The 12,045-nt window shown below is 37.8% G+C and overlaps 1 protein-coding gene across 1 annotated transcript in view; it reads right to left on the bottom strand.

Moving 5' to 3' along the window:
• XPO7 (exportin 7) overlaps positions 1 to 5,544 on the bottom strand; it is a 40,701-nt gene extending 35,157 nt beyond the window's left edge. The window contains exons 1-5 of the mRNA XM_086703505.1: positions 5,205 to 5,544; positions 4,529 to 4,675; positions 2,391 to 2,484; positions 1,638 to 1,804; positions 268 to 360 (exon numbers count right to left, since the gene is read on the bottom strand). Of these exons, the coding sequence (XP_086559631.1) occupies positions 268 to 360; positions 1,638 to 1,804; positions 2,391 to 2,484; positions 4,529 to 4,675; positions 5,205 to 5,225 (522 nt within the window). The 5' untranslated portion in view covers positions 5,226 to 5,544. The remainder of the gene's footprint in view (positions 1 to 267; positions 361 to 1,637; positions 1,805 to 2,390; positions 2,485 to 4,528; positions 4,676 to 5,204) is intronic.
• Between the last annotated feature and the right edge of the window lie 6,501 nt (positions 5,545 to 12,045).

The following is a 12,045-nucleotide window of genomic DNA, read 5'->3' on the forward strand; positions in this document are numbered from 1 at the left end:
GTTTTGACTTAGGACTGTTCCTCCCATCTCTCACAATGAACCTTAATTCCAGCAAGGATAGCTAGCTGATGGGAGGATCAAATGTTCTGGAGACAGAAGAGGACCAGGACATTAAGAATGAGGAAGGCTGCACTTACAGAGGAAAACCCAATGGAACTATTGTTTCAAAGGGCATTAATCACTTACCGCAAAAGCACACAACTGCCAAAAAAGATCATCCCACACATAGCAGAAAACACCAATACTGAGAAAAAATATGGCACTTACTTCAATGAGGAAGGCTGTAGCACTTACTTGATTAATTTCATTGGTTAGCTGAGATAAAATTGTGACGCCAATGATGCAGTATTCAACACTATCCTGGAAAAAAAAACAAAAACAAAAACAAAAACATAAGGTAGAAGTTGGGATGTGCAGCTTGATTTCAGCAATGGCAGTGCACTCACAATTTTGAAATGGCACAATCCTGTGTTGCTATCAAAACTGCCTGGATAAGGTAGCAAGGAATTGCAGTTTAAAACTGTTGCTTTGCTGGGGCGCCTGGCTGACTCAGTTGGTTGAGTGTCTGACTTCAGCTCAGGTCACGATCTCATGGTTTTTGAGTTTAAGCCCCGTGCTGGGCTCTGTGCTGACAGCTCAGAGCCTGCAGCCTGCTAGGGATCCTGTGTCTGCCTCTCTATGCCCCTCCCCTGCTCATGCCTCTGTCTCTCTCTTTCTCTGAAAAAGTAAATAAACATAACATAACATAACATAACATAACATAACATAACATAACGTAAAACTATTGCTTTGCAGCACACAAAACCTAGCAGTCATGCAGGGAGACTGCTAAATCTGCCTTTATCAACATTGAGGCCTTTTGTACTTTAAAAATACTCGTATTACCTCATACCCATTATACAAAGAGAAACTGGCAAAATACATTTAAGATAAGTGACAAATGAATGCATAACATAATTTACAAAGAGACTACATACAATAAGAAAAAGACAAAGAACCAGACTTTTAAAATGTACATAAGATATAAAACAGGAAGTTCACAGAAAAAAATAGGTAGTAAATTAACAAATGAAAATTTTGTTTTGTCTCATTTATAACTCAAATGCTGAGATACTAATTCTTTTTAGCTATTAAATTGGAAAAATTAAAAAGCTGAGCTCCCAGGGTGAAGGTACGGGAGAAAGGCAGACACTCTTTAATTGCTGTAGGAAACAACTTTTTTTGAGGATAATTTGGAAGTATCTTTGACAGCCAAAAATGCACATAGCCCTTTGATTGTATAATTCCATGGCTAGGAATTCACTCTTCAAACACACTTACTCCAAATATGACAGGTATATATATTCTAGGATATTCATTCAAGTGTTTACATAACAGTCAAAATAGAAAACTAAACTAAATGCCCACCTATATAAGAAATTAGTTAACTAAATTATGGTATCTTAAGATTGGAACGGAGTTTGTCTGTGCTGACGTGTAAACATGCAAAGCTAAGGCATATTAAAGGTGAAAAAGACACAGAAGAGAATGTATAAGATAATACCACTTTGTGTAATGTTTAAATGTGTAATGTTTATTACATATGCGTATGCAAGCTGCTTCTCACATTCTTATTACATCAGATATATACATCTTACCTGTAAAAACCTTGTGACATCTGTGATTGCATTTCTGAAGACATAGTCATCCTTCTGACAGTCAAACCAGCCCAGTTTTGTGATCCTGGCATATAACTGAATAAGCGCTTGCGTCACAAAAGTCGCCAACTTTGGCCGAGTGGCAAGGTAGTTGAGCACATAGTTCCCTACAAAACAAAAAAAGTCACATAAAGCAAGCTCTGCCAGGGAAGGGCAAACATCTTTAAATATACGAAATGTCTGAGGAATGGTAAATTTAGACTATTTCCCCTAAACCTCCTGTAACTCTTGTTTTTGTTGTATTCCCTTAATTCTTAATACTACTGAGAAAATGGCCCTTTGAATTTAAGATTACTAGGATTTCCAATTCAGGATTTTATAGTTGTCACAATGAAGACCCTGGAGTATGGCCATTCTGAATGTACTTGAGCTTGAATGTACTGAGCTTGTCTGCACAGAATTCAAAATCCTTAACAATTGTTTTTTCTTAGTTATTAGTGGCAGTAAAGGCTGAACAAAACAGTCTGATGACAAAGGACAGGACTGTCCCCCTGATGACAAAAGGGAGGACTTAGACTTATCTAGAAATAATTATATAAGGCCCCTAATTCTGGAAAAAAACTGGATTCTATATATTTTTTATGCTCAGCAATTTCAGAACATTATCAAACAAGCAACACGAATTTAACTATTATTAGCACATCATTAAACAAACTAATTTCTTGAAGGAAAAACCGATAATTCTCTACTTACGAATATCTATGCGTTGCTCCAATGGTAGAGGGTTGTTTGTGCGTGATACAAGCTTTGTAAGGCATGTAGCTGCCAGTAACTGGGAGTAAGAGGACTGTGAAAAGAGGGGGGAAAAGACTCAGAATTCAATTTTATTGAATTAGTCAGTCATGAGGCTTTTTATTTGGATATCTATGCTTAGATTCAAGAAAAATTAATCAGTTTTGCTATTTTCTTCGTTTCTCTGCATTTTAGAGGGCCTCAGGAAAAATGAGTCCCACACACAGTACGTGTTCACTTAACTGATTTCAGTTACGAACAAGGCAGTATGAAGTGAATGGCCTGATCAAACTGAACCCAGTGCCACTTCTGCATCACTTAGAGGGGGTCACTTCAGAAAGATATTAAGAAGACAGATCTCTTATTTAAACTGAGAAATCTTCTGTCAAAAGCCTTGTTATAATGATGCTTCAAAAAGTTTCAACTCAAAATATTCCTGTAGTATACCATTAGAAAGTTAAAAAAAAAAAAAGCAGCATTACAGGAAGTCATTACATTAAGCTGTACAGTTAATCCTAAACTTTTATCTTCACAGCAGCATAACTAGCAATCAGATACAGCTTTCCAGAATGTATATGGTAGTTTTAAAGTAAATTTATAACAATTATTTATGAGAAAGAAAAATTATGCCCTGTGCAAGGGAATAGCATTATCATATTCTCGTATGTGGATTTTATGAATTTTAACCTTATGGAGAATCAAGAGTATTCTAACTGATCATAATGTATAAAAGGGAGCCATGTACAAATTCTTCCATGTGGCTCTATTATAATAGTGTCATATAACAGTGACAGACTCAGAACTATTAAAACAATTTAATTAAGGTTTAAGGATAATTTCCCACGACACTAAAAGTCCTTAAGACAGCAGGCTATCCATAGGCACTGCATAATGCCACCAGTTATAAAAAACTTTATGCTTAAGAAAAAAAAAATCTATAAAAAAATCACTTGACATGTGACTTTTACTCAACAGCCCTGAACATGGGTTAACTGATTACAGCAGGTGTGTCAAATTACTAATAACGCAAGAGAGGTTACTCTAACTGCAGAATAGAGCATATAAATGTAACTATACAATATATAACATCTAAATGGTTTTCACACATAATTCCAATAAATCTGCTAGGTCACTCTAAGAAGTCAATAGAGATTAGAAGGAAGCATCCACTATAATTGTGTTTAGTATTGCACCAATTTATTCCAGCCTGTTTTACTTACTGACTGTCAACATGAGGATCCGGAGTTAACGATGTCAGATATGATAGGGTGGGGCCCCAGTGGGAGTCACCTGTAAGAGCTGGTTGTGCATCTCCCATAGCACAAATATACAAATCTAAGTGGGCCAATCCTAAGACTGAGTGACTGGAAAGCAATATACAAAACAGTACATGCAGAAGCAGAGCAGAGCACTCTACAACCTCTGACCCGGGTCTCTGTAACCTTCAGATATTTGCTGCTAGTCGGGATTCTGATTCTCGGTGCCCTTTCATGATACCCTGGTTGGATTCTTACCCTTCCCTTCCTAAGATCTCCATCTTGCCTAAAATGTTAACTTAATCAAATTATGTCTCATTAACAGTATTATATTGATCACCACACTGCCATTTTTAAGCTGGAAGGAGCTCTGATTCCCTTTTTAAAAACTGTAACTTCTTGTAGTTTTCGTTGTCAAGATTTTCCCCAACCCCTCTGAGGCAGTAAGCAGTGGCTCTGGTACAGAGGAGGAAGAACAGAGGTGACCAGGAAGCTTGTACGTTGTGTGACACGGGCTATGTGGGTAAGAAAGGTCTGTCTTCTTTGTAAAGGATATGAGGTGGTACTTAAGTGTGAGAAACAGGAAAAAAAAAGTCCCAGAAATATGATTCAAGATGAAAAATGAGAGAACAAGATATATTTCAGTGAGATTTTCCTGATGGGGCTGTGTGTCCTTTTGTTGTCGACCAGGCAGCTGGCTATGGTGCTTTTTAAAGGTGAAATTAAGGAGGCAGAGGTACCTAGAAGAATTAAGGAACAAAACTTATCCCAGTCCACCCTTAAACTTAGAATGTATTTTCCTCAACCTTTCTGATCCTACAGGATTTTTCAAGCCTTACGTACACTTCCTCTTTCGAGGAGCAGCTGGCACTTGCTCAGGCAATCAGGGCTGTTGGTGAATTCAACCAAGGCTTTCTCTGCCTGCAGTCGAGTGGTTGTGTCTGTTGTCTCATAGAGCTGTTTGCACAGATTCTCGAGTTGGGCCAGGCTCTGGAAAAGATCAGTCAAGAAAGAAATCAGTCTATACACACAATGTACTGTCCTCAAAGCCACTAGACAAAGATAAGTAATAATCAATGGAGAGAGACTTGCTTTTCAACTCTGAGGAGAATCTGGGCGACCTTTATCTCATAATAACTATTTATAGCTTTTTAAAAATTTTATGCTTTAGAAGACAAAATGATAAAATACCTAAAATGTCTATCTATACTTTTTTAGTCATTGCCTTAAAGATCAATCACAAACAATACATTTTTCCTTGCAAATACCCATCCTCCTAAGCTTTTCCAAAAGGCTTTCAAATAAAAATTCAGAATTTACTTGCTCTCCCATCAATTTCAAAACTCAATACTAGAGGCATTCCTGTAAAATTAAGCACATAAACACACAATGTGTCACACATCTTTATATAGTTTTAAATATTTTCCCTTTGCCTAGTAGTTATTAGCTTACAGTTCTGTGTCTGAATAAATAAAGATGGACAACCTCTCTGGGAAAGCTTCAGAATGCATGTACGCACCTTCCTCCCTGGATCCCTCATGTTTAAAGTTCAGCAGACTCTCTTCTCCTGTTGTACTTTAAACTTGTGTTTCAGCTCCAAATTTAAAGTGGAAGGGTCAAAATACATTCAACCCTAGCATATGCTCAGACGGAGATAAGACGAGGGAAACGCCCCCAAACAAACCCTTCTCTTCAAATCTTGAAACAGTTCCAGGGAGGCAGGAAGGGGATGGGTGTGTGCTTCAGTCAAAACCCAAAGGGATGCAAGTCTACTTCCACTGAACGTGGAAGTGTTGAGAAGCAAAGAGGAAAGAAACCTGTAAGAGTGCACTTAACTGTCACCTCTCACTGACTGAAGAGGAGGGCAAACATCTGTTAGTCTTTAAAGAAATGGTTTGGACTTTAAGAAGAAATCTGAGCCTATTTTCTACAATAGCAAGCAAGATTTGGTTTAAAGAGTTTGAGGGATCCTACTATTAGAAATGACAATTCTGGCAAGAACAGAAATAATAATAATAATAATAATAATAATAATAAACAACAAACTGACCTGGGTAAATAGTCTAAAATTTATTACACAGGCAATCTGCTCAAGGCTTTTCACCACCAATTTATTTCATTATGGCGTTAACTTTATAAATCACAGCTTTTCCACTAAGCAGGAAAGCCCTTAGGGCAGGATACCTATTTTACTCAACCTGATTAAGAAATTTCAAACATTAACCTAAAGAAAACAAGAAAGACAAGTACTGACACTCTTAAGATCAGGGGTCTTGCTTCTGAGAGCACAACAAACACAACTGCTACTCCAAAACAAAACAAACCAGCCACCCTTCAAAACATCTTGGGACTCTGATTAGCCTTATATTTAATTTGTCCCTCTCTGACCTCCAGGAGTCTCACTTAATAACTTTTTGAACTTAAAAGCACAGACAAAACTGCACTTGCAAAGTCAGATCTCGATGAAGTTCCTCCATAAGTACCTGATTTTTTCACAAGCTTATAAACACAAAGAATAAAGTATAAGACTAATTAATTACATATAGTCCATAAACACATGTGAAAGCAATATGGTTGCAATATTGGCCCACAACCCTACTGACAAATATATTAGTTTAATTTTAAATTTTTATTTATTTTTGAGAGACAGTGAGCAGAGAGGGAGAGAGAGAATCCCAAGCAGGCTCAGTGCATCAGTGCAGAGCCCAACATGGGGCTCCATCCCACGAATCACACGAATCACACGAATCACGAGAAGATGACCTGAGCTGAAATCAAGAATCTGATGCTTAACCGGCTGAACCACCCAGGTGCCCCAAATCAGTTTAATTTTAAATCCCCAAGTTCACAAGATTTTGTTTCAGCCCCCCCCCCCCCCCCCCATGAAATGATTCATTTAGGGGTGCCTGGGGTGGCTCAGTCAGATGGGCATCTGACTTCGGCTCAGGTCATGATCTTGTGGTCTGTGAGTTCAAGCCCCATGTCAGGCTCTGTGCTGACAGCTTAGAGCCTGGAGCCTGCTTCAGACTCTGTGTCTCCCTCTCTCTCTCTGCCCCTCCCCCACTCATGTTCTATCTCTTGCTCTAAAATAAATAAACATTAAAAAAATAAAATAGAATAAAATGATTCATTTAAAAAGGGAAAATTTATTTTAGAAACAGGTAACACAGAAACCATCAGCAGCCTCATAAGTCCACAGCCATCACACACTTGGAGCTTTCCAAAATCCTGAACAGGATACTCCCTAAACAGTCATGCTGCTTAAGGTATAATGACTCTCCTTAAAGTCTGATCAAGCAGTTCTGGTAGCTCCCCCAGTGCATCTCTTGTTTATGTTTACTATAACAAAGTTGTTCACATGACAATGGCTAGGCATCTGTCACGGGTAGTTCCTTATTGCTAAAAACCTACATGCAGGTTATGGTGGGCCTTCTTGGTTGTTGTTTTGTTTTGATCTGCTTTAATTCAGGAGACAAAAACATACTGCAGGGTAAGTCTGCTAATGAGTTCTCAGCTCAGGAAACAAGTCTGTTTAAAAACCAAAAAAGTAATTTGACCATTTACACAAACAGTTTGAAGAACTATAGCTCTATTTCTGTGTCTCCAGAAGAACAAATGGGAAACAATTTTGTTTTCCCAATTAGTGAAAACATCTAAAACCCACAGGGTTAAGAGTCATTTTATTTGGGCTAACCCATTTTACCCATGGAAGGAGAGGAGAATGAGACATTTATCTTTATGCTCTTTTGGATCCTAATGTTTCCAAAGCAAATCTAAGTCTTTTGAATCATCTTTTTTGGGACCCTGAATAAAACAATTTATCCTGCAATTATCTGATCAGCTATTAAATTTCACATTTTGGATAGCAACAACACATCACAGCATTTTTTCCCTCTGCACAGTAACAGCTGTATTAAACCTTCTCCCACCCACCAGCTTTACTGAGGACATCTATTACATGACGCCAGTTCAGTCACAGAAAAGCCTCCAGAGAAGAATGCCTATTTTCTATTCCTGAGTTTGCCAAATGTATAATCCACAAAGAAACTTCCATCTGGTCCCATTGGAACAGAAAAGCAAACATGGGTAAAATACTTCACAAGACTGGAAGGGTTCTTCCACTAGCAAAGTACTAGAAACGCGAGGCAAACTCCCAAACCTAGACCACATGGTTAAGATGAAGGTACTCAAAGAATATATCTTCATTAATATTTAGCAACAGTATTATTTTATATAGCCTTTCAAACTTGAATAGAGAAAATGCAGCTCATTTATTCTCACTTTTTAAAAGTTTATTTGGAGAGGGAGAGCATGAGCAGGGGAGGGGCAGAGAGAGAGGGAGAAAGAGAATCCCAAGCAGGCTCCACACTACCACTGTAGAGCCTGACATGGGGTTGGAACTCACAAACTGTGAGATCACTACCTGAGCTGAAGCCAAGAGTGGACACTTACCTGCCTGGGCCACCCAGGTGCCTGTTATTCTCATTTCAAAAGAAGGTGCAACCAATTGAGACTAGAACGCTCAGAATACAATGATTTACCTGAAGAGTTTCCTTTAGATTAGAGGAAAGTGAAGACTGTACATCAGATACAAAGCAGAATACCTTGGAACTTATTTAATTTGTAAAATATTGCTTTTTATAAAGCCTAACAGTAAATACTTTTAAATTTAAGCCTCACTGCTTAAAAAGAATTCACTTGGAGATTTCCAGAGACTAGGATAACTCACTTTTAGGAAGGATTTGATGACATTCCCAATAGTGCTGAGTACTGAACTAGAAAACAAACATAACCCTTGGATGACTAGTCAGATTTCCAGGTTTTCTGCAGAGCACATTCTTAATCTGACAGCCACCAGTACCACTTGAAATGATGAGAAACTACCATTTTATTACAAAGTGTGAAGTACAGGCTCAATCCAGTGAATTTCTCATAAAAAACAGTAGATTCACCAATTCAGCATCTGGATTCTGATTAGGATGTCTTAAATATATTTTAAAAAGCTGCTGAAAAAAAAAATCAAGCCACTTTCAACTGCTCATAAACTACATTAATTTAGATCTTCTTTAGTTGGAATTTTTCTGTGTACTAGGAAAACACTGTGCTAAGTAAATTAAAAATGCATACTGAAGGGCACCTGGGTGGCTCAGTCGGTTGAGCATCTTCGGCTCAGGTCGTGATCTCACGGTTTGTCGGTTCAAGCCCCAGGTCAGGCTCTGGGCTGACAGTTGGGAGCCTGGAGCCTGCTTTGGATTCTGTTGTCTCTGTCTCTCTCTGCCCCTCCCCTGCTCGCGCTCTCAAAAATGAATAAATATTTTAAAAAATGCGTACTGAAACTGGTAGGTGAACCATTTTAAGCATCTATAAGTAAGGTTAATAAAATTAATATACTAATTTATTATTTATCGTTTCAATAAGTCATTCTTATTATCAATAATGAGTACCCAATTATCACAGATATCTTTTAAACTCCTAAAGATGCAGTAACATGTAGTTGTTAGGTTAAAAAGCAAGTGACAAAGCTGTATGTAGGGTATATCATTTGTGATATATGTTAGCAAATTCACAGAAGGAAATCTGGATGCATACAAATCAACCAATGATCTGGAATATGAGATTATGCGAAACTGTCAATTTCTATGTTATGTATTTCTGTAACTTTTGAAGTTTTGACTATGACCATGTATTACTTGTAAGCAGGCACCCCCCTCCCCAACAACTATATAAATATTTTTTAAAAGGGCAAATTTGAGCTACATTCTTTCTAAATTAACTCTTCTAATTAGGAACATATTACTAATTAACAGCTGATTCTGTTTACCATCAGAATTCATAAAACCAACTAAAAAAACCAAAAAGGCAAATGGCTATTCCAAAAATGAAATTTTTAAAAAGTATGTCTCTATTTATTACTTTTATTTTACTCTTTCTTACCAAGAAATGCTGTAAGTTCAAATGCTGGTAGTTTAAATGGCCTAAAAAATTCCACACAAAGTTTCCTCTTGTTTATAAAGTTATCTAGAAGGCAATCTTGTGGGCCAAAGCCATTCTGGTTTTACACATATATCAGCAGATCTCTAAGATGTTATACATTGCAGTGGAGTCAATGGAGGGAAAGGAGCTAGCTCGAATGAGAATGTTTATATATGCAAACTACTTATTTTTAAAAGTTAAAGAGGGGTGTCTGGGTGGCTCAGTTGGTTACGCATTTGACTACAGCCCAGGTCATGATTTCAGGGTTCGGTTCATGAGTTCGAGCCCTACATTGGGCTCTCTGCTGTCAGCACAGAACCCACTTTGGATTCTCTGCCCCGCCCCGGCCCCTCCCCCACTGGTTCTTGCTCTCAAAATAAATAAATAAATAAACTTTATGTAAAAAAAAGTTAAAGAAAAAAATTTACAAAGCCAGTGCACTTTACAAATATCCAAATGGCCAATAAGCAAAAGAAATGGTGCTCAATCTCAATTATCAGGAAATGTAAATTCAAACCACATGAGACATCCATCAGAATGATTTATAATGGAAGAGCCAAGATCTAGCATTGGTTAGGATGTGAAACAAGAACTCATACACAATTGTGAAGTCTGAACTAGTTCAAACATACTGGCAAATTGGCCACTATCTATTAAAGCTCAAAATATGTATACTCTATGACCTAGCTATTCTACTCCTGTGTATATAATTAACAGAGATGTGTGCTAAATTCACCTCAGACAAAACAAAAAAAACCATGTAAAAGAATGTTCATGGCAGCACTAAATGTAATCACTCCTAAATGGAAAGCCAAATGTCCATCAACAATAGTATAAATATTTCATTTCTTAATCTGGGTTCTGGTTACACAGGCACGTTCATTTTGAGAAAATCCACTGAACTGTGCAATTTGTATAATTTTCTGTATGTGTGTTCTACTTCAATGAGTAGCTTTAAAACAAAGACGAATGAATGCCACAGTTTTCCCATAATTTTCCAGGTATTTACTCTCATCTATTTCTTTCTGATATTAATGGAACAGAAATTTATCATAACCGACGGCTACACTTTAGATTAGAATGCTGTACTTTTATACCAATTCATGCTTTTAGAACCGTAACTTCCATCATTTTCTCAAGAAATAAATAAGCTAAGGGGCGCCTGGGTGGCTCAGTCGGCTAAGCGTCCGACTTCAGCTCAGGTTGTGATCTCGCGGTCCATGAGTTCGAGCCCTGCGTCGGGCTCTGTGCTGACCGCTCAGAGCCTGGAGCCTGTTTCGGATTCTGTGTCTCCCTCTCTCTCTGACCGTCCCCCCGTTCATGCTCTGTCTCTGTCTCAAAAATAAACGTTAAAAAAAAAATAAAAAAAAAAAGAAAGAAATAAGCTAAGACTTCTGGATGCATCTGGGGGACATTCTATGTCTGAGAGTACTAAGAGAGTACTAAGTACTAAGTTTTACTGAGTAAAACTTTGGTTGCAGATGCTGTGTAATGTCTACTGCTGTGAAACAAGATAAAATATGAATTTCCAGCAAGTGATAATACTACGTCAGAGGCTTGCAGGCATTAGATAAGGACAGCAAGTCTGCTAACATATGAGACTGCAAAATTCTACTTAGCCTCAAAATACTAATCAATTTGAACTTGTAACAAACATGGAAGATCTCTGCACTGTGGGTAACAGGCAGCCAAAACACATGTAAACAAGCTATTTCAAGAAGTAAACAGACAGATTAACTGTGCTTGGTCACTTAATGGTTTATTGACTTATAAACTTGACTCAAGCATTTTCATTTAGCCTGTCAGTAAACTCTGGTTTTGGTTCCTTCTCATAGTCACTCACTGTGCACAGGAATGCAAGTTGCAGTGTAAGCTGAATCCTCTTAAGTACAGGTCTCAAACTGCTGGTGGCCTCAAACCGGCCCATGGACATATTTGCTTTTTGTCTTACAGTGTGGTTTTAAAGTTTGACATAGTTGCCAATATTTCATAATAATATCTGTTTTTCGAGCTTCCAATGAAAAATTCAAGGATCTGATAACACTGGGCCTGCATTTTCAAGTGTCACTAATCAGATGACATTTGTCTCAGGCAGGCTCTCTTTCCTTCACCAAGGTGCCTGAGTGTCTTTGAGTGCCTCCTCCCCCTGCTCTAATGTAGATTTGTCTCATATCAGTGGCTCAGTACAGGATGTCAAGGTTAAAAAGTAGTGAGCATATATGGCAGTTGATTTTGGCTTAACTCTGGTTACTCTTTGCTGAATCTGGTTAAAACAATCTTTTGAGTACAAGGAACGACATAAAACTTACAGAAGTTAGATTGAGAGTTTAAGCAATCTGGATAATGGCCTTCGTAATTAACTGTGTGGGCAAGTTAATCTCCTGAAG

The sequence above is a fragment of the Puma concolor genome, chromosome B1, assembly GCF_028749965.1.
Source record: "Puma concolor isolate L17-30 chromosome B1, mPumCon1.1.hap2, whole genome shotgun sequence".
NCBI classification, from domain to species: domain Eukaryota; kingdom Metazoa; phylum Chordata; class Mammalia; order Carnivora; family Felidae; genus Puma; species Puma concolor.